The sequence below is a fragment of the Microcaecilia unicolor genome, chromosome 2 (assembly GCF_901765095.1).
Source record: "Microcaecilia unicolor chromosome 2, aMicUni1.1, whole genome shotgun sequence".
Classification (NCBI taxonomy): domain Eukaryota; kingdom Metazoa; phylum Chordata; class Amphibia; order Gymnophiona; family Siphonopidae; genus Microcaecilia; species Microcaecilia unicolor.
The window spans coordinates 97,949,730-97,975,880 of NC_044032.1; the positions used below are offsets into that span (position 1 = coordinate 97,949,730).

The following is a 26,151-nucleotide window of genomic DNA, read 5'->3' on the forward strand; positions in this document are numbered from 1 at the left end:
GTTCTCTTCCAGGCTTCAGGCCCATGACAGGCTAGCATCAGATGCCTTCCTGAATTGGGGGACCGGTCTTCTGTATGCGTATCCTCCCATACCAGTAGTAGGGAAGACTTTGTTGAAACTTAAACAAGACCGTGGAACCATGATTCTGATTGCTCCGTACTGGCCGGGGTAGATATGGTTCCCTCTACTTCTGGAGTTATCCTCTGAAGAACCATGGAAATTGGAGTGTTTTCTGACTCTCATCACGCAGAACGAGGGATCTCTTCTACATCCCAACCTCCAGTCTCTGGCCCTCACAGCATGGATGTTGAGAGCCTAGAATTCACTTCCTTGGATTTTTTGGAGGACGTCTCCTGGGTCTTGCTGGCTACCACAAAACATTCCACTAAGAGGTGTTACTCTTTTAAATGGAGGAGGTTTGCTGTCTAGTGTGAGAGCAAGGCCCTAGATCCCCTTACTTGCCCTACACCAGACCCTGCTTGAATACCTTCTACATCTGGTCATAGTAGTTTCTAAAATGGGCCAAAAATCATGTTAAAAGCAGTGTTATACCTGAAAATTTCTCATACCTGTACTGGTGTGTATTATTTTTCTTTCTTTTTTTTTTCTGGAGCATAAGTAATATGGATACAAAATAAGAAACTGGACCATGCTTCAACCATTTCTTCTTGTTTTGTAGAATGATTTTAGTGTCACCTGTCAGTTGGTGATCCTTAAGAAAACTTGGGCTATTTTTTGTAAACCTAAAACTAAATGGAAGGAAAGATAGTCTATTTTAACATGTTTATATAATTCAGAGTGCTTGCTTTATAAAATGTTCTTTCTCAGCAGAACTGTGTCTTAAAAAACAAAACAAAGTAAGTTGTCCTTTCAATTTTTCTACTTTTTACAGAATATCCTCTGAATCCTAGATCTAGATCATCCAGAATGCTGGTCATTAAGAAAGGAATCGGGGAAGATTTATCATTCTCTGGTTTCCATGTAGTGACAGCTTCTCATTCTTTGCCAGTAAAAAATGGGACCAGTCCAAGTGTTTACAAAGGACTTGTGCCTAAGCCTGCTGTACCAACTACAAAGGCAAGTAGTAATTACAGTATGTTCAAATTATCTTATCTATGTATTGGGAGAGAGATACTCTTAATGTTTTGAGGTTTTGAAAACAGAGACTGGAAGGCAAGATAATTCAGAGGCCAGAACCAAGTGGAATTGTAATGTGCCTAAACCTAAGTTCAGGCATTAGTGTTCATTGCAATCGCCACTACGGCAAATGTAAGCCACATTGAGCCTGCAAAGTGGTGGGAAAATGTGGGATACAAATGCTATAAATAAATAAATAAAATTGCAATAATTCCTGTGTCTTATCAATGTGGTTGATTCCTAATGGTCCAAGGAAACACAGGCAGGCGATCTGCAAGATCCACGATAGGCAACAAAACAGATTGATGAGAATTGTCCAAAATTAAAATTTATTTACACAACAGGACTAAAAATGTATAAATAAAAGCCTGACACGGCTGCATCAGGGGCTGTAAAAACTATAGATAAACATATAAAGGGATGGTAGTAAAAATCATAAAGCTGCTCTGATTATAATCTACAGACAGAAATTGATTTTAAGTTTTATCAGGTTAATAAGAGACATAGGTGTGAGACATAAAATCATAATGTGACAATGCTGTAATAGAGAAACAAACAGCTTTTCAAAAATGTAGCTAGAGTGTACTAAAACCACTAAGACCTCAGCGATGGAGCGCTAACGGATCAAACTTATACTGCTCAGCAGTAACCACCAGTCTCTTAAATAAATTACTTCTAATCTAAAATATTTTTCATTATTGTTAACTTTCATATATAACTTTAAGTGACTTATCTTGAGGGAAAGCTACTCCGCAATGAATCATGTTTCACATACTCTTTATCAAGGAGATTCCCATCTACATAGTCAGATCTGGCTATGTAGATGGGGGTCTCGTTGATCAGAGTATGCGAGAAGCTTTCCTCCAAGCAGACAGTTTTCCAAATAAGCCACTTTTTTCATTATTACTGTTAATTTTAATATTTTAGATTAGAAGAAGTGATTTATTTAAGAGACCGATGAGGTTGGTGGTTACTGCTTAGCGGTATAAGTTTGATTCGTTAGAGCTCCATCGCTGAGGTCACTGTTATCATTAATTTGGTGGCAATAGTTCACTCTAGCCGCACTTTTGAAAAGCTGTTTGATATTTGTAAGACTGGTAATGATCAAACATTGTCTGTATTGGCAATAATGCAAAAACATGCATAGTGTAAAAGCATAAGAACATGAGTATCCATACTGGGTCAGACCAGTGGTCCATCTAGCTCAGTATCCTCCAAACAGTGGCCAAGCCAGGTCGCAAGTACCAGACAGAAACCCAATTAGCAGCAACATTCCATGCTACCAATCCTGTGACAAGCAGTTGCTTCCCCATGTCTGTCTCAATAGCAGATTATGGACTTTCCTCCAGAAATTTGTCCAAACCTTTTTAAACCCAGATACGCTAACTGCTGTTGTTACATCTTCTGGCAAAGAGTTCCAGAGCTTAACTATTCGTTGAGTGAAAAAATATTTCTCTGAGGACAAGCAGGCTGCTTGTTCTCACATATGGGTGACGTCCACGGCAGCCCCAGGTCTGGAAAATCTTCCTAGCAACAAAAGTTGCTAAAGCCTTCGAGCGTGCGGGTGCACGACCATCCCTCTTCAGTCTTCTTTTTTCCGCGGTCAAGAGCGGCTGTTTACGGCGGTTCTGTGCCCCAGAAAAGAAGAGCCTTCATTTTTAGCTGGCTTTCGTTGTTTTTTTTTCTCCGTTTCTGCTCGGGAACGAGCTGTTTCGTTTTTTCTTTAAAAAAAAAAAAAAAGTTTTTCCCTTAAGTTTCTTTAATTTTGCACTCAAGTTTCCTTTCGTCATCGTGTGCAGCCATTTTGGCCGCCCGTACGGGTTTTCTCCCTTTTTTGTGCCTTTCCTTTGATACCATCGCGAATTTTGATTTCGCTGCCGCTGTTTTTCCGCCAGTGACATCGAGGCTCGCCAGCAGCTTCAAGAATTGCACTCGGTGCAACCGGGCAATCTCAGGCACCGATCCTCACGTGTGGTGTATCCAGTGCCTTGGGCCCGACCATCGCCCAGACGCATGTAAGTTGTGTCTTAGCCTTCAAAAGCGGACGCAAGCGTCGAGACAAGCTCAATGGGAATGCCTGTTTGGAGCTTTGCCCGGTACTTTGTTGACAGTGGTACCGAGATCGGCAGCGGCGGTGTCGATGTCGGCACTGGAGAGTGCATCGACCTCGGGAGCGCGGGTAATGGCTGTCCAGAGACCATCACATGCTGACAGCAGTGAACCATCGAGTGGGTCTCCACCTGCCTCGAGGGCTCCTGTTGTTTTGAGTGAGCCTGGGGGCTAGGGATACCCATATGTGAGAACAAGCAGCCTGCTTGTCCTCGGAGAAAGCGAAGTTACTTACCTGTAGCAGGTATTCTCCGAGGACAGCAGGCTGATTGTTCTCACCAACCCGCCTGCCTCCCCTTTGGAGTTGTTCCTTTCTTTGGTTTTGCTTCATAAGTTGACTGAAGCGGGACTCTCGCGCGACGGGCGGGAAGATGGCCATGCATGTGCGGTGCGCGCACTCGCGCGCTCGAAGGCTTTAGCAACTTTTGTTGCTAGGACGATTTTCCGGACCTGGGGCTGCCGTGGACGTCACCCATATGTGAGAACAATCAGCCTGCTGTCCTTGGAGAATACCTGCTACAGGTAAGTAACTTCGCTTTCCTCCTATTTGTTTAAAAAGTTTTTCCATATAACTTCCTCGTCTTTGTAGTTTTGGAATGAGTAAAAAAAAAAAAAAAAAAAAAAAAAATTCGATTTACTTCTATTCGTTCTACACCACTCAGGATTTTGTAGACCTCAATCATATTTCCCCTCATCTGTCTCTTTTCCAAGCTGAAGAGCCCTCACCTCTTTAGCCTTTCCTCATACGAGAGAAGTTCCAACCCCTTTATCATTTTGGTCACTTTTCTTTGAACCTTTTCTAATTCCGCTATCTTTTTTGAGGTACGGCGACCAGAACTGAATGCAGTACTTAAGGTGCAGTTACATAGTAACATAGTAGATGACGGCAGAAAAAGACCTGCACGGTCCATCCAGTCTGCCCAACAAGATAACTCATATGTGCTACTTTTTGTTTATACCTTACCTTGGTTTGTATCTGTCTTTTTCAGGATACAGACCGTAGAAGTCTGCCCAGCACTAGCTCTGCCACCCAATCTCGGCTAAGCTCTTGAGGATCCATTCCTTCTGAACAGGATTCCTTTATGTTTATCCCACGCATGTTTGAATTCTGTTACCGTTTTCATCTCCACCACCTCCCGCGGGATGGCGTTCCAAGCATCCATCACTATCTCCGTGAAAAAATACTTCCTGACATTTTTCTTGAGTCTGCCTCCCTTCAATCTCATTTCATGTCCTCTAGTTCTACCGCCTTCCCATCTCCGGAAAAGGTTCATTTGCGGATTAATACCTTTCAAATATTTGAAAGTCTGTATCATATCACCGCTGTTTATCCTTTCCTCCAGGGTATACATGTTCAGGTCAGCACCCGTTTCTCCTTTCCTTCAGGGTATACAAGTTCAGGTCAGCAAGTCTCTCCTCATACGTCTTGTAACGCAAATCCCATACCATTTTTGTAGCTTTTCTTTGCACCGCTTCAATTCTTTTTACATCCATAGCAAGATACGGCCTCCAAAACTGAGCACAATACTCCAGGTGGGGCCTCACCAATGACTTTTATACAGGGGCATTAAAACCTCTTTTCTTCTGCTGGTCACACCTCTCTGTATACAGCCTAGCAACCTTCTAGCTACGGCCACCGCCTTGTCACACTGTTTAGTCACCTTCAGATCCTCAGATACTATCCCCCCAAGATCCCTCTCCCCGCCCGTACCTATCAGACTCTCCCCGCCTAGCACATACGTCTCCCGTGGATTTCTACTCCCTAAGTGCATCACTTTGCATTTCTTCGCATTGAATTTTAATTGCCAAACCTTAGACCATTCTTCTAGCTTCCTCAGATCCGTTGCATCATGGAGCGATACAGAGGCATTATAGTATTATCGGTTTTATTCACCATCCCTTTCCTAATAATTCCTAGCATCCTGTTTGCTTTTTTGGGCACAGCAGCGCACACCGCAGAAGATTTCATCGTATTATCTATGACACCTAGATCTTTTTCTTGAGTGCTGACCCCCAAGGTGGATCCTAGCATCAGGTAACTATCATTCAGATTATTCTTTCCAATGTGCATCACCTTGCATTTGTCCACATTAAATTTAATCTGCTATTTGGATGCCCAGTCTTCCAATTTCCTAAGTTCTTCCTGCAATATTTCACAGTCCACTGTGATGATTAAGGTAGAAAAAGGAGGATAAGTTCATCCAGTCTGGGTTCTGCTTCTATTGAAAGCAATGGAAGTAAAACCCAGACTGGCTTAGTTTGTCCTCCTTTTTCTGGAGCCATATGGTAATCCTAGATTAAGGCACTGTCCCCATGTCTGCATTACCCATGTTATAGGCTGTGCCTGTTTCACACAGAAAGAGCTGCAGGAGGGTTTAGAGCTAAAAGAAGGGGAGGAATACCCAGAATGGAGTGCCTGGATTGGGAAGGGATTTTTCTTTAGGCTGCAGCAGTCCTGTGGCTAGCAGGTACTGAGGGGGAAAATATCAGCCCTTAAGAGGCAGTAGTGGAAAGAAGGAAGCTGTTCCTGCAAATGCTCACTTGCATCAGGAGTTTACATTTAAAAATGATGTCTCCTCTTCCCAAGGTTGCCAGGTGGAAAATTTTTTTCCCACCCAAACCAGCCTAAATCCAGCCCAAAACCCGCCCAAACTCAAACCCCGCCCCTGACACCCCCACCCCCGCGTCATCAACCCCGCCCCCACCGTCATCGGCCCCGCCTCCCCGTCATCGGCCCCGCCCAGAACGTCACTAACCCCGCCCAAAACGTCACTAACCCCGCCCCCCGCGGCCGAAAAAATCGCCTGAAAACCGCCCAAAAGAAAAAAATGAAGCCCAAAAAACCGCAACCCGCCGCGGGCAAAAATTTCCCGTGGCGGGTCGCGGAAAACCGCCCAATTGGGCGGTAAAACCGCCCACCTGGCAACACTGCCTCTTCCCCTGTGCTGCATAGAAAGGTTACTCACCCTAGGGGGAGGGGAAAGTGGAAGCCCAGTCTCAAAGTGTGCTGTTCCAAAGAGCTGGGGCATATCTCTTAGAATTGCAGGGGAGGGAAGTCCAAGCCACTTTCCTGGGAGGACAGTCAGGACATGCTCCACCCCAGAGCTTCTGACTGTCTCTGTCTCTGACCTCCACCCAGGTCAGAGCTAGAAAGGTGCAGAGAAGCAAACAGTGGGGGGGAGGAGGGGTTGATGAACCTGCAGTCAGCTGAAGGGCTTCCTGTGGATTGGGAAGGTAACCCAGACATGAAAGAAATGTCTGACTCCTGAGAAGGCAGCCAGCCAAAATGCTTCCTGTGGACTGGGAAGGTGACCTTAAGGGAAAGAAATGTCTGGTTCCTGAGAGAGTACCCAACTAAAGGGAGTGGAAGGGTAACCCTGAGGAATGAAATGCTTGGGTTTGGAAGGTTTTGTGGAACTTTATATACCCTTGGGGCGGATTTATTCATTACTGTTTCTACATGAGAGAGGATGAGTGGGGTGTGGTGCTACTGTTCCACACAGTTATTTGTTAAACCCTGCAAAGCAGGGGTGTAGCCAGATGGCCAATTTTGGGTGGGCCTGAGCCCAAGGTGGGTGGGCATGGAATTTGTCCTCCTAGCCCCCTCCGGTTTGCTCCTCTCTCCACCCTTCCCTGCCCACAAACCCCAAATATTAAATACTTGAACTGGCGGGGATCCCCAAACCCTGCCAGCTGAAGATTTCCTCCTCCTCCTCCTCGAGCAGCCAGCACTCTTCCAAACAGCAGCCGACGGCACTTGCCTCAAACTGATGTTGCTGCCGGCAGACCGTGCATGCTCAGTGCTTTTGCATGTGTGAAAACTGAGCATATATGGAAGGGCTGGTCTCAGCATCAGCTCAAGGCAAGTGCTGCTGGCTGACATTTGGAAGGAAAGAAAATCTTCAGCTGGCAAGGTTTTAGATCTCCACCAGCCACAGCAAGAGTGTCACAATTTTGGGTGGGCCTGAGTTGAAAGTGGGCGGGCCCTGGCCCACCCAGGCCCACCTGTGGCTACGCCACTGCTGCAAAGCATGCTGAAACTTTCATTACCTAAAACTGTTTGCCTGAGTTTTGAGCCAACATGTGGTATGGAACTGATGGAACTTACGTTTGTTTGAAGTTACATCTGAGGAAAGTTATAACTGTTAGCTGCAGAGCTGTGCTGGACTCATTTTCTTTTCATTTACTTTAAAAGCTCTGCTTGCACTGCCCACTCCATTTTAGAGCTTTGAAGAAATTAGTCTGATTGCCAAAGTAGGCAGAGTATTTTCGTAGACTGTAACCCCTGGAAATATTTTTTTTGAAAAGACTGTTTTTATTTATTTATGTTTTTTTATTTGTAGCATTTATTTCCCGCTCGATAGCAGGTTCAGTGCGGCTTACAATGTATGGGTACAAAGTGTCACAGAGATAACACAATATATGGGTACAAAGTATCATAGATGTCATACAGTGTAAGGGTAAAAAGTATCATAAAGATAATACAATTGTATAGAGAAGGACAAGATGAAGAGATATGGGGGAGGATTGAGGCGTGTATAATGTTAGTGGTGTGGATTATGGTTGTCTGATCATTTAGTTTTTCTATTCGCTTTGGTCCCAGTGTCTTCTGTCTTATGCAGTGTCTTCTTTCCATTTGATATTTGTCTTTCCTTCCCTCCATCCTTGTCCAACATTTCTCCTCTCTTCCCCGCCCTCCACTCCATCCATGTCCAGCATTTCTCCTCTCTTCCCTCCCCTCCATCCAAGTGCATCTCCTCCCTGACTTCTCTCCCTTCCCTCCACTCCATTCGTCCAGCAACTCTCCATTCTCTCCTGCTGCCCTCTCCTCCATCCACCCCTATCCGGCAAATGTCCTGTGTCCCCTGCCCCGTCCATTCATCCATCCATGTCCAGCAACTCTCCATTATCCCCTGCCCCCTCCTCCATCCATCCATCTCCAGCAAATTTCCTCTCTCCCCTTTCCCCTCCATCCATCCATGTCCAGCAATTCTCCTCCTTCCCCTGCCCTCCGCTCCATGTCCAGCAACTTTCCATTCTCCCCTGCCTTCTCCTCCATCCATCTCCATCAAATTTCCTCTCTCCCCCTGTCCCCTCCATCAATCCCTGTTGTCCAACAATTCTTCTCTCTCCCCTGCCCATCCTGTTTCTTTCCATCCCCTTCCCTTCCCCTCCCCATTCTATCCAGCTTCTCCCTCCCCCTTCAAAGCATCTCCCAAGAATGACAATGTGGATGCAGCAGCAGCTCACACAGGTTTGCTTGCTATGTTTGTGAACAGTGACGGCTGCGCGGGGGAGTGGAAATGGCTTCCTTACTTACAGACTGTTACAATGGACTAGATAGGCCTGGCTCACTCCACTCCTGAAGCTGCAGTGGCGAACGGGCGGGAAAGCAGCAAGCAAGTAGCCACACTGAACTCTGTCCTTCGCTTCCTGAATCCTGCCCTCTCTGCGTCCCGCCTTCCTCTGATGTCATTTCCTTTGGGGCGGGCGGGACGCTGAGAGGGCAGGATTCAGGAAGCGAAGGATGGAGTTCAGCGTGGCTGCTTGCTTGCTGCTTTCCCGCCCGCCTGTTCGCCGCTGTGGGAAAGAACTAGTCTTCGTTGTCTGGGGGGGCACTGTCCCCCCTCGCCCCCCTAGTCTACGCCCATGCATACAGTTAGCCCCCCTCCCTTCCCAAATGGATACCCAAATATTGCAGAGAAATTCACGCTCAGCGAAATGGGAATTGGGTTTGTAATTTTGGTATCCACTCATGAGGCAAACTAATTTTCAAAATTTCAGATTTACCCATGTTAACTTGAAACCCGAACACCCTTCCATAGCTCTCTAACTCAGTAATAACTCCTCTCAAGGAAGTCTCTGGGTCAGTCAGTGTAAGTAAAACATCATCCGCAAATTAACTTTATGCTGGTCCCCTGCACCTCTAACACCAGATATAGAACCATTAATAACGCAGTTTATACTTCAATGGCTCCGTTGCCAATGCAGATAGAATCGGGGAGAGGGGACAGCCCTGATGAGTGCCCCACTGAAGCTCAAAGGGTTCAGAGTACCCCCCCCCCCCCCCGTTCACCTTCAAGCATGCTAAAGGCATGACATAGATCATTCAAATCCAACTCAAAAATCTTGTCCCCCTTTCTCTAGCACCCGGAACAAGAAGGCCTAGGAAACCCAGTCAAAGGCCTTCTCCACATCCAGCAAGAGCAGAAACATAGCCTGACCAGACCCCATGGCTCTATCAAGAACATTCAGAACTCTCCTAATATTATCTCCCGTCATTCACCTTCTCACAAACCTGGCCTGATCCTGATGTACTAACCCAGGCCACCCAAAGGGCCAGGAGATCTGCCAACACTCTTCTTAAGATCTTGGTGTCCACCCCCAGTAGAGATATTGGGTGGTATGAACCACATTGTGCTGGTTCTTTACCTTCTTTAGGAAGCAACATGTCCCCTGTCAGGCACATATGAAGTAAGGCAGCCGAGAGCCCTCCCCCAAAGAGTTAAAAAGACGAGCCAGAGGACCCACCAACACATGTTGAAACCACTTACAGAAGGTCACTGTGAACCCATCTAATCCGGGTGCCTTACCAGGCTTCATACAATAGATAATGTGATGAATCTCCACTCCCTTAATTGGACATTCCAATAGTTCCAACTCCCGGCCCCGCAGACAGTCCAACTGGACATCTGCCAAATGTGTCCAGATGTGTCTCTGGGGGCACATCTTCCGGTGTATACAGTTTTTTAAAAATATTCCACAGATCTGGCCCCTGTCTGGTTTTGAATGCAAAGGACATTATTCCTGATACCTTCTTTTTCAAATGATGCACCAACAGCCTGCTCCCTTTATTATTAAGTTCAAAGTACTTTTGTTGAACTAATTGTAAATGGTACTTAAGCTCCTCCAACTCCCAATCACAAAACTACTGTTGGGCGACTCCCATGTCACTTAAAACTTAAAAGTACCCTATCATCTGGGTGTGCCTGATGCAGTGATGCCAGCCTAATTAGGCGGCTACGTAGTTCTGCTACTTCCAGCATCCAGGCCCTTTTCCTGTGCACTGCTAGCCCTAGCAAATGTTCCCTCATAGTTACTTTTAATCCTTCCCAGAGAGCCTCTGTGGAAACCTCCCCAGTATCGTTCTGGGCTAAGTAGTCCTCCAGCCAAGTTTCCACCTGTCATCCAAAAAGCCATCATTAAGCCTCCAATATCTCACCCTGCTAGGGGACTCAGATTTGGCTCATCATTAAGTCTCCAGAACCTCACCCACTAGGGGGCTCAACAAACCCCGAGGCACCAATCTGCCATGGTGACTAAAAAAAAAAATTGGTATCTGTTAAAGGAAAGGATAGTGAATTTCCTGGAAGCCAATAAGTTGCAAGATCCGAGACAACATGGTTTCACCAAAGGGAAATCGTGCCAAACGAATCTCATTGAATTCTTTGACTGGGTGACAGGAGAATTAAATCAAGGACGTGCTATGGACGTAATCTACTTAGATTTCAGCAAGGCTTTTGACACGGTTCCCCACAGGAGGATCTTAAATAAACTAGACGGGCTGAAGATAGGACCCGAAGTGGTAAACTGGATTAGGAACTGGTTGACAGGCAGACGCCAGAGGGTGGTGGTGGATGGAGTTCGCTTGGAGGAGGGAAAGGTGAGTAGTGGAGTGCCTCAGGGATCGGTGCTGGGGCCGATTCTGTTCAATATATTTGTGAGTGACATTGCCGAAGGGTTACAAGGTAAAGTTTGCCTTTTTGCAGATGACACCAAGATTTGCAACAGAGTGGATACCCTGGAGGGAGTGGAAAACATGAAAAAAGATCTGAAGAAGCTAGAAGAATGGTCTAACGTTTGGCAATTAAAATTCAATGCGAAGAAATGCAAAGTGATGCACTTAGGGAGTAGAAATCCAAGGGAGACGTATGTGTTAGGCGGGGAGAGTCTGATAGGCACGGACGGGGAGAGGGATCTTGGGGTGATAGTATCTGAGGATTTGAAGGCGACGAAACAGTGTGACAAGGCGGTGGCCGTAGCTAGAAGATTGCTAGGCTGTATAGAGAGAGGAGTGACCAGTAGAAGAAAGGAGGTTTTAATGCCCCTGTATAAGACGTTGGTGAGGCCCCACCTAGAGTATTGTGTTCAGTTTTGGAGGCCGTACCTTGCGAAGGATGTTAAAAAAATGGAAGCGGTGCAAAGAAAAGCTACGAGGATGGTATGGGATTTGCGTTCCAAGACGTATGAAGAGAGACTTGCTGACCTGAACATGTATACCCTGGAGGAAAGGAGGAACAGGGGTGATATGATACAGACGTTCAAATATTTGAAAGGTATTAATCCGCAAACGAATCTTTTCCAGAGATGGGAAGGCGGTAGAACGAGAGGACATGAAATGAGATTGAAGGGGGGCAGACTCAGGAAAGATGTCAGGAAGTATTTTTTCACGGAGAGGGTGATGGACGCTTGGAATGCCCTCCCGCGGGAGGTGGTGGAGATGAAAATGGTAACGGAATTCAAACATGCGTGGGATATGCATAAAGGAATCCTGTGCAGAAGGAATGGATCCTCAGAAGCTTAGCTGAAATTGGGTGGCGGAGCAGGTGGGGGGAAGAGGGGTTGGTGGTTGGGAGGCTAGGATAGGGGAGGGCAGACTTATACGGTCTGTACCAGAGCCGGTGATGGGAGGCGGGACTGGTGGTTGGGAGGCGGGAAATACTGCTGGGCAGACTTATACGGTCTGTGCCCTGAAAAAGACAGGTACAAATTCAAGGTAAGGTATACACATATGAGTTTATCTTGGGCAGACTGGATGGACCATGCAGGTCTTTTTCTGCCGTCATCTACTATGTTACTATGCCTTGGTTTTGCAGCCTGAACATACAAGTACAAACAGATGCTCATCACTGATCTGTAACTAATGTAATATAGTCAACACTAGAGTAATATGATCTGGTAGTTTCTGTCCAAACAAAATTGTAGTTGTGGTATTTTGCGCATATTTTAGCCTGTTTCACTGTTTTTGTATTTCCCATCAAGAAAACATTACAGTAGTTTAATCAACTAAAAACTAGTGCATGCATAACCTGGGCTGTGGTGTCAAGACACCAAACCTTTGATGCCTCTTTTTCTATTTGACTCCAACTCTCAGTGGAGGAGGGTAAGCAGTGGAGTGCCGCAGGGATCAGTTTTGGGACTGGTTCTATTTAACATATTTATAAATGATATGGAAATCGAAACGACGAATGAGGTGATTAAATTTGCAGATGATACAAAACTATTTAGGGTTATTAAAACGTGTGTGGACTGTAAAATATTGCAGGAAGAGCTTAGAAAATTGGAAGACTGGGAATCCAAATGGCAGAAGAAATTTAATGTGGCCAAATAGAAGGTGATATACATTGGAAAGAATAATCCGAATGATAGTTACCTGATGCAAGGGTCCACCTTGGGGGTCAGCACTCAAGAAAAATATCTAGGTGTCATCTTAGATAATACGCTGAAATCTTCTGTTTAGTTTGCTGCGGCAGCCAAAAACGCAAACAGGATGCTAGAAATTATTAGGAAAGGGATGGTGAATAAGACTGAAAATACTATAATGCCTCTGTATTGCTCCATGGTGTGACTGCACCATGAGTATTTCTTTCAGTTCTGGTCACTGTATCTCAAAAAAGAAATGGAATTAGAAAAGGTTCAAAGAAGAGCGACCAAAATGATAAAGGGGATAGAACTCCTTTTGTAGGAGGAAAGGCTAAAGAGGTTAGGGTTCTTCACCTTGGAAAAGAGATGGATGAGAGGAGATATGATTAAGTCTACAAAATTCTGAGCGGTGTAGGAGGAGTAGAAGTAAATCAATTTTTTTAATCGTTCCAGAAATACAAAGACTAGGGGACACTCGAGGAGGTTACAGAAAAATACTTTTAAAACAAATAGGGGGAAATATTTTTTCATTCAACGAATAGTTAAGCTCTGGAACTCTTTGCCGAATGATTATTAGCAATTAGAGTATCAGGGTTTAAAAAAGGTTTGAACAAGTTCCTGGAGGAAAGATCCATAGTCTGCTATTGAGACAGACATAGGGAAGCAACTGTTTGTCCTGGGGGTGGTATCATGGAAAGTTGCTGCTTATTGGGTTTCTGCCAGGTACTTGTGGACTGGCTTGGCCACTGTTCAGAGACAGGACGCTGGACTGGATAGACCATTGGTTTGACCCAGTATGGCTACTCTTATGTTCTAACTCAGACTCCTATTGATACTAGGTTTAGATTTTTTTGTACTAGATCTAAAGTACTGGTAAATATAACTTCAGATCCAGGGCAAAGATAGATGGTAAATTTATCATTTTATACTTATATATACATATTATGTGTTTTATTTTGAAGCTGGAGTCGATACATTTTTTCTGACTCCACCCAAAATTGCTTCTGGCTCCAACTCCACAGCCCTGTGCACAGTGGTGTGCCGGTAAATGTTTAACAGGCTCTCTCCCCGGTCCACCTGTGCGCCCACCCTTCCACCTTTGTGTCCCCCAAATTGCAGAGCTGGCTATAGCCGGGGAGAGAGCCTGGGGGGGGGGGGGGGGGGGGGGGCGGGGGCGGCAATGCATTACTCTCACCAGGAAAAAAAAAATTAAATGCTCCCATGTTCCAATCTAATTCATGTTTAATGTGGGATAAAATGCCATAAATAAATATAAACTTTTAACGTTGAGCACCTGATTCTCATAACTTGTCTGTTGTAGAAGCCCTTTACCAGGAAAAAAAAATCTCTGCAGTATACTCAAAATGACACAAACCAAATTAGCATACAGACCAGGAATTAGGAAAACAGACAGTCTTGCCAACTCTGAAAAACAATGTGTTATCAAAATCTCAGAACCTAACAAACAGATCCCTATTCAGACACTTGGCCTTACAGTCATACATGCAGAACAGAGATAGCCCCTATTCAAATTCTTCAAAAATTAACCTGAAATCCTAAGACGTTAGACTCTGCATGCAGCACAATACCAGAAAAACAGAAAGAAACACGTTGCTATACTCTGCAAAATATTATAGTAGATGTAAATTCTCAAACTGAACATATTCCAAACACTAAAATGAAAATAATTTTTTCTACCTTTGTTGTCTGGTGACTTTGTTTTTCTGATAATGCTGTCCCAGTATCTGATTCTGCTGCGCTCTATCTGTTCCCTTGACTCCGTTTCCAGGGCTTCCTTTCCATTTATTTCTTTTCTTTCCTCCTTTCTTCTTCATTTCCGGTCCTCTGCAGACTTCACTGTTCAGTGGATGCAGCTTCTTCCTATTTTCTTGATCCATGCGCAGTTTTTCTCCTCTCTTCCTTTTCCTTCCTCTCATCTCCTTCCTCTCTCTTCCCTCCATGTCCAGCATTTCTTCTCTCTCCCTTCCCTCTCCTCCATCCATGTCCAGCATTTCTTCTCTCTCCCTTCCGTCTCCATCCATGTCCAGCATTTCTTCTCTCTCTCTCTCCCTTCCCTCTTCTTCATCCATGTCCAGCATTTCTTCTATCCCTCTCTCTCCCTTCCCTCTCCTCCATCCATGTCCAGCATTTCTTCTCTCCCTCTCTCTCCCTTCCCTCTCCTCCATCCATGTCCAGCATTTCTTCTCTCTCTCTCCCTTCCCTCTCCTCCATCCATGTCCAGCATTTCTTCTCTCTCTCTCTCTCTCCCTTCCCTCTCCTCCATCCATGTCCAGCATTTCTTCTCTCTCTCTCTCTCTCCCTTCCCTCTCTTCCATCCATGTCCAGCATTTCTTCTCTCTCTCTCTCTCTCCCTTCCCTCTCCTCCATCCATGTGCATCGACCACAATTTGAATATCATCAACGTAGCTAAGAGACCAGAAACCCTTTTAATGAATCAACTCACCCAAAGGTTTCAAATAGATGTAAAAGAGCATAGGGCTAAGAATAACCCTTTTGGTTAAACACATCAGATAACCTTTATCAAAATGTAACCTACTATGTCCTGTTGGTCAAGAAGAACTTAAACCAAGCAAGGGCAAGACCACCAACTCCCAAAGATTTGGCTGGCACTTAATACATTGATGTGGGTCTGTTCATCATGTTCTTTGTTTGAATGCATGTTTGTGGTTGTATATTTATTTATTGCACTTGCATCCCACATTTTCCCACCTATTTGCAGGCTCGATGTGGCTTACAGAGACCTGTAATGGCATCACCATTTCAGGGTAGAAGATACATTTGGTATTATAGTGAGCTCAAGGATGACATAGAAGAGATAAGCAAACAGTTATATAAAGGTGTCGTTCAGCGTAAGGTGCAGTGGTGAGGTGTTATAATGACTCTATGGGTTCTCGTGATAGGCTTTGTTGAAGAGGTAGGTTTTCAGAGATTTGCGGAAGTTGGAGATTTCATTAATTGTTTTCAAGTTTGTTGGTAGTGCATTCCACATCTTCGTGCTCAGGTAGGAAAAGCTAGTCACGTGTGTTAGTCTGTATTTTAATCCTTTGCAACTCGGGAAGTGTAGGTTGAGGAGTGTGCGGGAAGATCTTTTAGCATTTCTGGAAAGTAAGTCAACGAGGTCTGACATGTAAGTTGGGGCATCTCCGTAGATGATTTTATGGACAATCGTGCAGATCTTGAATGTTGTTCGTTCTTTAAGTGGAAGCCAGTGTAGTTTCTCTAGGGGTTTTGCACTTTCATATTTTGTTTTTCCAAATATGAGTCTGGCTGCGGTATTTTGGGCTGTTTGGAGTTTCTTTACGTTCTGTTCTGTGCAGCCGGCATAAAGTGCGTTGCAATAGTCCAGGTGACTTAGTACCATTGACTGTACCAAGTTGCGAAAGATGGATCTCGGGTAGAAAGGTTTTACTCTTTTAAGTTTCCACATGGAGTGGAACATTTTCTTGGTTGTGTTCTTCACGTGGTTATCGAGTGTGAGATTTCGGTCAAGGGTGACGCCAAGAATTTTCAATGTATTAGAGACTGGAAGGGAAACGTTTGGTGTGGTTATGGTAGTGAATTTATTTGTGTTGTATTGTGAGGTGAGTATAAGGCATTGTGTTTTTTCTGCGTTGAGTTTTAGCTGAAATGCATCCGCCCAGGAGTGCATTATTTGGAGGCTTTGGTTGACCTCGTTGGATATCTCCTTAGGGTCATGTTTAAACGGGATGTATATCGTGACATCGTCTGCATAAATGTATGGGTTAAGGTTTTTGTTGGCTAGTAGTTTGGTCAAGGGAATCATCATCAGGTTAAAGAGGGTTGGTGAGAGGGGAGATCCTTGGGGGACTCCGCATTCAGGTGTCCATGGGGTTGATATAGCTTCTTTGGTTGTTACCTGGTATGATCTTGAGGTCAGGAATCCTCTAAACCAGTTAAGAACGTTGCCTCCAATTCCAAAGTATTCTAGGATGTGTAGTAATATTCCATGGTCTACCATATCGAAGGCACTGGACATGTCGAATTGTAAGAGAAGTATGTTGTTCCCGGTTGCAATTGCTTGTTTGAATTTGTTCATTAAGGTCACTAGGACTGTTTCAGTGCTGTGATTCGATCGGAAACCTGATTGGGATTCGTGAAAAATAGAGTGTTTATTTAGATAGTTAATGAGCTGTTTCGTCACTAAGCCCTCCATAAGTTTGGTTATCAGCGGGATGGATGCTACTGGGCGGTAGTTAGTTAAGTCGTGTGCTTTTCTTTGCGTCCTTAGGTAGGGGAGTGAGTAGAATGTTTCCTTTGTCCTTTGGGAAGAGACCATTTTGTAGCATGAAGTTCAGATGGCATGTGAGATCTATTTTGAATTGTTGAGGGGCGAATCTTATAAGGTTATTGGGGCAGATGTCTAATTTGCATTGTGATTTGGCGTAACTTCTAAGCGATTGGGAGATGTTGTCGATAGAGAGTTCATCAAAATTGGACCATGATCGGTCTGCTGGATATTCCCCAAGTTCTGGATCTAGACAATCAAGGAGGTTTACATAGTCGGTTGTGTTGATAGGTGTCATGAGTCGTAGCTTTATGATTTTTTTCTTTGAAGTAGTTCGCAAGTTCATTTGCTGAAGGGGTATCTATGTTATTTGAATTTAGTGGCGTGGTATTTAGTAGTTTGTTTACGAGCTGGAAGAGTTTGTGTATGCTTGTAGCCAGGTCCGATTTTAGTTTTAAAGTATGATCTTTTAGTTTGTCTGATGGTGTATTTGTATTTTCTTTGTAGTTGTTTCCATTCATTGAATGCATTATCGTCTTTTTTTTCTTATTCCATGCTCGTTCTAGTCTTCTGACTTGTGTTTTTAATTCATTCAGTTATTCGCTAAACCAAGGTATTGAGTTCTTCCTGTGTGAGGTTCTGGTTTGAAGCGGTGCTATGTTGTCTAGTGTAGTTCTGCATCTGTTGTTGCATTCGAGTAGAAATTGGGATGAGTCTGTTGGTGCTGTCCATTCGTTATTGTAGAGTTGTTGCCAAAATATTAGAGGGTCTATTTTGCTTCTCGTGGTGTAGGTTCGGTGTTCTTGCTTGTGTTGTGGTTCCTTTATACGCCATTGAAGGGATATATTTGCTTTGTAGTGGTCGGACCACGGTATGGCTGTCCATTTTGTGTCTATTAGTGCGAAGTTTAGTTCTGATGAGAATTTGTAAGTGATGATATCTAATGTGTGTCCTTTAATGTGGGTGGGTTGTGTATTTGGCCAGTGGAGTTCCCATAATTGAAGGAAGTCCTTGCATTCGTATACGCATGTTAAGTTGGTGTCCTCAAGGTGTAGGTTGATGTCTCCTGCATTAAGAAAGTTTTGGGAGGAGACATGTATTCGATATGAAATCCATGAGGTGCGTTTGGCAGTCTTGCCAGTTGCCTGGTGGCCTATAAAACAAGATGAGGTTTAGGTGGTCATGTAAGGTTGGGTGGTTGATTCTCACAGAAGCTATTTCAAGTTGGGGATGCATGGATTCAGATATTGTCGTGACGGTGAATTGGGATTTGTAGATTATGGCTATGCCTCCTCCTCTTTTTCCATTCCTCGTCCAATGGGATATTTTGTATCCTGTAGGGCATAGCTCTAAGATAATAGGATCTTTAAGGTCATGGATCCAGGTTTCGTTAATAAGTAGGAAGTCAAGATTGTCTGCTGTGATCCAATCGGTTATTGTCGTAGTTTTGTTAACTACAGATCTAGCATTTAAATAGCCCATTTGTATTATTTGGTAAGGGTCGTTTGGGTACGGGTTTGTGATGATTTTTATTAGTTGTCTGTCTGTCTCTTGATATTTGAGTTTGTCCTTTCTTTCCTTTTTGTTGGTTGTGTTGGGTGGTGGTAGGTTTTCCATTCCATTTTTTAATCCTTTGGGTGGGTGTATTGCTTTTGGGTTGTGTGAGTGGTTTGGGTAGTGAGGGTGTATTATTATCTGAGAGAGGAGTTGTAAGTGTGTGATGGATTAGGGAAAGGCAGTATATGATTAAAAGTAATTTGTTAATATTCATGATGGTGTAGTTCCTTTAGTGTATTTTGAATGGGCGTGAGTTGGTGTTCTGAGTTGGTGTTCCGTTTTGTCACTGAGTGGTAGTTGGTTGGGATTCAGTCAATCGTACCGGGCAGTGTGCGTATTTACAGCTCGTATCGCAATTCAGTATGTTGCCGGTCTGACCATATGATGTGGGTTAGGGCTAGTTTAGCTGGTTACAGTTCTACAATACAGTGTAATACAATAGGATACATGGAAAGCCTATAGTCTAGCTGGTTACAGTTCTAAGATATTGTATAATACAATGAGATACATAGAAACATATAGCAAGTATTTAGCGGTTTAGCGTAGACAAGTACTGCAGTAATACATTGGTTCAGTGCTTGTGCTCTACTTAAATTAGAGCATATAGCAAGTATTTAGCAGTTTAGAGTAGACAAATACTCCAGTAATCCAGTGGTTGACTGCTTGTGCCCTCGTAAATTAAAGAAAGTACCAAGTTCAAAGTTATGTCAGAGTCATATTCCGTATTGCAATTTAGTCTGTTGGAAGTTGGAACAGAAGCCTTGGTTCTGGTCAATTTTAGCTGGCTACAGTTCTATAATGCAGATTCTCCGAGGACAAGCAGGCTGCTTGTTCTCACTGATGGGGTGACGTCCACGGCAGCCCCTCCAATCGGAAACTTCACTTGCAAAGTCCTTTGCTAGTCCTCGCGTGCCCATGCGCGGCCGTCTTTCCGCCCGAACCGGCTCGTGTTCGTCAGTCTTCTTTTGTCCGCGCTCGGGACGGTCGTGTTTTGCGCCCCTCAAAGTTGTCCCTCGCGCGTCTTCACGATTTTGTTAAAAAAAAAAAAAAGAGACCTTTCGGTCTTGTCCCTTCCCGTATGTCCAGTTTGTTTTCCCCGACGTAAGTTTCCTTTCGCTTTCGGGGTAGGCCTTTTTTGAGGCCTCGGTACGGGTTTTTTCTCTCCCTATTTTTGGTGCCCTTAGTCGCCATTACGAATTTTGATTCGCCCGGCGTGATTTTCCGCCCATGTCATCGAAGTCTCCCAGCGGCTTCAAGAAGTGCACCCAGTGCGCCCGGGTAATCTCGCTCACTGATAGGCACGCGTCGTGTCTGGGGGCTGGGCACCGCCTGCAGGCCTGTAGTCTTTGCACCCTTTTACAGAAGAGGACTCAGGTAGCGAGATTGGCCCAGTGGAACGTCCTGTTCTCAGGCTCTTCGTCGACAACAGCACCGGAGTCATCGATGTGCATCGACGTCGGCAGCTTCAAGACCTTCGAGCCTCGGCATTGACCTGCATCGAGGTATCGACCTCTACATCGTCGGTACCGAGACATCGAAGGCTGCGTCGGCGTCGGTGGTACCGGGACCTCCACTTGTGCTGATGTCGTCGGACGGTGGTGGCTTCGACATGGAGTGCAGGTGAGGGCTGTCCATTCCCCTGCCTGGTGGCGGTGAGCCTTCGGGTGGGTCTCCCCCTACCCTGAGGGCTCCTGCGGTACAGCCCCCCCCCCCCCCCCCCCACCCCCGAGACCGACCTTCTTCGGCCTCGGCCCGATGGAAGCAGACGGCTGGATTCTACGTCCTCCTCGTCGTACCAGGGAAGCTCCGGTGACATGCTTCGTTTAAAAAATCAAGAAGCATCGACATCGGTCGCCTTCCCGCATCGGTACCGAGAAGCTCTGGGTCCGCCGAGGGAGTTGGCACCCAGTAGGCATCGACACCGGGAGGACCGCTCACCCTCTGTTCAGGAGGTGTCGATGCGCTCCACCTTGGACGCCCGGAACAGCCTCCACGCCCGGAACAGACTCTGACCTCGAGCTCTGCATCGGCTTCCATGTCTTTCTCCACAGGTGCTCTGCCACGAGAGTCTCCGGGCTGTTCTACCAGAGATTCTGGAGAGCTATTGCGCCCTTCCACTTCCGGTCGAGTGAGGCGTCGGCTGGCCCCTTGCCCGGGGTGAGGTCTCCGACATTGGTGCCGGCTTGCGGTACCAGACTGCAGGCCGCCTCCGAGGAAGGCTCCCCGACGACGTCGGCGGAGGGAGCTTTCGCCGGTGCTGGCGAGGGGAGTCTACCTCTCCGCTCCCGCCGTGGCCGTGTTTTCACGGAGTTGAGGCCGGGCACGGCTTCAGACACAGGTTCATGAACTTGTGTCTGATACCGAGGTGGAGGCCTCGTGGGAGGAGGAGGAGGAATCAGATATTTCTCTGACGGAGGCGTCTGATGCCTTCCTTCTGATCCCACTCCCTCCCCTGAAAGGCAGCTTTCTCCTCCGAGAGTCTGTCTTTTGCGGCCTTTGGTCCGGGAGATGTCTACGGCCATCCCCTTCCCGGTGGTTGTGGAGGATGAGCCCAGGGCTGAAATGTTTGAGCTCTTGGACTATCCTTCTCCACCTAAGGAAGCGTCCACAGTACCCATGCATCATGTCCTAAAAAGACATTGCTGGCGACTGGACCAAGCCTAAGTAATCCCACACATTCCCAAGAAGATCGAGTCCCAAGTACCGGATCCATGGGGACCCAGAGCTTGATGCGCACCTCAGTTGCCTCACGACTCTGGTGTGGTGGATCTGGCCCTAAGAAGGCTAAGAGTTCTAGGGCGCATGCTTCGGCGCCCCCGGGCCAGGACTCTAGAACCTTTAGACTCCTTTGGGAGGAAGGCCTACCATTCTTCTATGCTTGTGGCCAAAATCAAGTCTTACAGCTCTACACGAGCATACATATGCGGAACAATGTGCGGCAGTTGGCGGGCTTGGTGGACAAGCTCCCTCCTGAGCAAGCCAAGCATTTCAGGAGGTGGTCAGGCAGCTGAAGGCGTGCAGGAAAATTCCTGGCCAGAGGGGTATATGATACCTTTGATGTTGCGTCCAGGGCCGCTGCTCAAGGTGGTGGTGATGCGCAGACTCTCATGGCTGCGTGCCTCCGACCTGGAGAATAGGAATCCAGCAGAGGGATTGGGACATCCCCTTGCCGAGCCGGACAATATTTTTGGAGAGAAAGTCGACAGGTGGTATAGCAGCTCCACCAGCGGGATTACGCTTTCGACAAGTTCTCCCGCTGGCAGCCTTCAGCATCTACCTCCTCAGGTAGATGTTTTATGGGGGAAGGAAGACGTTCCCTACTCTTCTGGTAAGCTTAGGTACAATCCTCCTTCTCGACAAGCCTGCGGCTCAGGCTAAGCCCTAGCGCTCGCTCTCGTCAGCAGCATGCGCCTCAGCACGGCCCCACGCTCCCCAGCAAAAGCAGGGGTGAGCTTTTGACTGGCTCCAGCAGAGCATAGCCGACATCAACGTGTCAGTGCCGGGCGATCTGCCCTGTCGGGGGGAGGTGGAAAGCTTTTTCACCAAAGGTGGCCTCTTATAACCTCCGACCGTTGGCGTTCTTCAAATAGTCCGGCAAGGATACACCCCAATTTGGCCTCCAAGCCTCCAAATTGCCCACCGGGAGCTTAATCCTACAGCTTCCAGCACAAGCAGGTACTTGCAGAGGAACTCTCCGCCCTTCTCAGCGCCAATGCGTCGAGCCCGTGCCATCCGGGCAAGAAGGACTGGGATTCTATTCCAGGTACTTCCTTGTGGAAAAGAAAACAGGGGGGATGCGTCCCATCCTAGACCTAAGGGCCCTGAACAAATATCTGGTCAAGGAAAAGTTCAGGATGCTTTCCCTGGGCACCCTTCTTCCCATGATTCAGGAAAACGATCTGGCTATGCTCTCTGGACTTGAAGGACGCCTACACGCACATCCCGATACTGCCAGCTCACAGGCAGTATCTGCGATTTCAGTTGGGCACACGTCTGCACCCAGAGTATTCACCAAGTGCCTAGCTGTAGTAGCAGCGGCGCTTCGCAGGCTGGGAGTGCACATGTTCCCCTATCTCGACGATTGGCTGGTGAAGATCACATCCGAGGCAGGAGCTCTACAGTCCATGCAGAGGACTATTCGCCTCCTGGAGCTACTGGGGTTTGTGATAAATTATCCAAAGTCCCATCTTCTCCCAGTACAGAGGCTCGAATTCATAGGAGCTCTGCTGGATTCTCGGACGGCTCGTGCCAATCTCCCAGAGACGAGAGCCAACAACTTGTTGTCCCTCGTCTCTCGGGTGCGAGCGTCCCAGCAGATCACAGCTCGGCAGATGTTGAGATTGTTGGGCCACATGGCCTCCACAGTTCATGTGACTCCCATGGCCCGCCTTCACATGCGATCTGCTCAATGGACCCTAGCTTCCCAGTGGTTTCAGGCTGCTGGGGATCTAGAAGACGTGATCCACCTGTCCACGAGTTTTCTGAAATCCCTGTATTGGTGGACGATTTGGTCCAATTTGACTCTGGGACGTCCTTTCCAAATTCCTCAGCCACAAAAAGTGCTGACTACGTCTCTCCTGGGGTGGGGAGCTCATGTCGATGGGCTTCACACCCAGGGAAGTTGGTCCCTCCAGGAACACGATCTGCAGATCAATCTCCTGGAGTTACGAGCGGTCTGGAACGCTCTGAAGGCTTTCAGAGATCGGCTGTCCCACCAAATTATCCAAATTCAGGCAGACAACCAGGTTGCCATGTATTACATCAACAAGCAGGGGGGCACCGGATCTCGCCCCCTGTGTCAGGAAGCCGTCAGCATGTGGCTGTGGGCTCGCCGTCACGGCATGGTGCTCCAAGCCACATATCTGGCAGGCGTAAGCAACAGTCTGGCCGACAGGTTGAGCAGGATTATGCAACCTCACGAGTGGTCGCTCAACTCCAGAGTAGTGTGCCAGATCTTCCAGGTGTGGGGCACCCCCTTGGTAGATCTCTTTGCATCTCGAGCCAACCACAAAGTCCCTCAGTTCTGTTCCAGGCTTCAGGCCCACGGCAGACTGGCATCGGATGCCTTCCTCCTGGACTGGGGGGAAGGTCTGCTGTATGCTTATCCTCCCATACCTCTGGTGGGGAAGACTTTGTTGAAACTCAAGCAAGACCGAGGCACCATGATTCTGATTGCTCCTTTTTGGCCGCGTCAGATCTGGTTCCCTCTTCTTCTGGAGTTGTCCTTCGAAGAACCGTGGAGATTGGAGTGTTTTCAGACCCTCATCACACAGGACGAAGGGGCGCTTCTGCATCCCAACCTCCAGTCTCTGGCTCTCACGGCCTGGATGTTGAGAGCGTAGACTTTGCCTCTTTGGGTCTGTCAGAGAGTGTCTCCCGTATCTTGCTTGCTTCCAGGAAAGATTCCACTAAGAGGAGTTACTTCTTTCTATGGAGGAGGTTTGCCATCTGGTGTGACAGCAAGGCCCTAGATCCTCGCTCTTTTCCTACACAGACCCTGCTTGAATACCTTCTGCACTTGTCTGAGTCTGGTCTCAAGACCAACTCTGTAAGGGTTCACCTTAGTGCAATCAGTGCATACCATTACCGTGTGGAAGGGAAGCCGATCTCAGGACAGCCTTTAGTTGTTCGCTTCATGAGAGGTTTGCTTTTGTCAAAGCCCCCCGTCAAACCTCCTACAGTGTCATGGGATCTCAATGTCGTTCTCACCCAGCGGATGAAACCTCCTTTTGAGCCACTGAACTCCTACCATCTGAAGTACTTGACCTGGAAGGTCATTTTCTTGGTGGCAGTTACTTCAGCTCGTAGAGTCAGTGAGCTTCAGGCCCTGGTAGCCCAGGCCCCTTACACCAAATTTCATCATAACAGAGTAGTCCTCCGCACTCACCCTAAGTTCTTGCCGAAGGTAGTGTCGGAGTTCCATCTGAACCAGTCAATTGTCTTGCCAACATTCTTTCCCCGTCCTCATTCCTGCCCTGCTGAACGTCAGCTGCACACATTGGACTGCAAAAGAGCATTGGCCTTCTATCTGGAGCATACACAGCCCAACAGACAGTCCGTCCAATTGTTTGTTTCTTTTGATCCCAACAGGAGGGGTGTGGCTGTGGGGAAACGCACCATATCCAATTGGCTAGCAGATTGCATTTCCTTCACTTACGCCCAGGCTGGGCTGGCTCTTGAGGGTCATGTCACGGCTCACAATGTCAGAGCCATGGCTGCGTCAGTGGCCACTTGAAGTCAGCCACTATTGAAGAGATCTGCAAAGCTGCGACGTGGTCCATCTGTCCACACATTCACATCTCATTACTGCCTGCAGCAGGATACCCGACGCGACAGTCGGTTCGGGCAGTCAGTGCTTCAGAATCTGTTCGGGGTTTAGAATCCAACTCCACCCCCCTAGGCCCATGTTTATTCTGTTCCAGGCTGCACTCTCAGTTAGTTGGATAAGTTTGTTAGGTCAGTCTCAGTTATGTCCTCGCCGTTGTGAGGCCCAATTGACCATGTTTGTTATTTTGAGTGAGCCTGGGGGCTAGGGATACCCCATCAGTGAGAACAAGCAGCCTGCTTGTCCTCGGAGAAAGCGAATGCTACATACCTGTAGAAGGTATTCTCCGAGGACAGCAGGCTGATTGTTCTCACGTACCCGCCCGCCTCCCCTTTGGAGTTGTGTCTTCCCTTGTCTTTGTCTTGCTACATATGGGACTGACGAACACGAGCCGGTTCGGGCGGGAAGACGGCCACGCATGCGCGGTGCGCATGGGCGTGCGAGGACTAGCAAAGGCCTTTGCTAGTGAAGTTTCCGAATGGAGGGGCTGCCGTGGACGTCACCCCATCAGTGAGAACAATCAGCCTGCTGTCCTCGGAGAATACCTTCTACAGGTATGTAGCATTCGATATACCATTGTGAGGCACAGAAAAGCATGTAAAAGCAATTTAGTCTTTTGGAGGTTGGAACAGCTGCAGTGGTTATGGTCAATTTTAGCTGGCTACAGATCTATAGTGCAGTGTAAAGTATTAGATATAGAAAGCATATAAAGCATTTGGCATTATAGAATTAGTAAGTACTACCGTGATATATGAATCGGTGATTATACTTTGTATAAGCTACAACGAGTTTAATTAGAAAAGGTAATTCAGGCAGTCAAACCCCATGCAAGAAACATGTAACAATACCAGGGAGGTATTTTGTGTGGCGATTTTTTCCTCTAAAGTTAGGTTTTATCCTCTGGAGTAAGTAAGTTTTACCCTTTAGAGATGGGTTTGTTGTATCCTTAGCTGGAGCGTCTTTGGGTCGGGTCGGATCTTTGTCTGGGTCCGCAGTGTAGCGCGATCACGGCAGCAGTGACTCTGGTGTGGCTCAGGGACTGATACGAGCAGGTGGGGCCCGGGTTTTACCTCTCCTCCTGGACAGTGTTGCTCCGTCGTCTCCAATGATGTGGTCCCAGGGTTGTATTTCGCCCTCTGTTTGTTCCGTGTCGGTCGAGGTGCTTTTGTTTAAGTAATCGATGCAGTTTCCGTCAGCAATGTGGTTGGGCTAACCGTTGGCCTCGCAACCAGGCCTGGTCATCGATGGCGCCGTGTCAAGGCTTCAGTGTTGTCGTTTGGGGTCGCACCGCGTTGTGGAGTGCAGCTACGGCTCACCCCCGCTATTTCTTTAT

At 46.9% G+C, this 26,151-nt stretch overlaps 1 protein-coding gene across 1 annotated transcript in view; it reads left to right on the plus strand.

The window, feature by feature from the left end:
• Window positions 1-26,151, plus strand: part of GPBP1 (GC-rich promoter binding protein 1) — a 373,516-nt gene that overhangs the window by 210,880 nt on the left and 136,485 nt on the right. Inside the window, 1 exon segment of the mRNA XM_030193156.1 lies at window positions 893-1,077. Coding sequence (XP_030049016.1) covers window positions 893-1,077 — 185 coding nt within the window.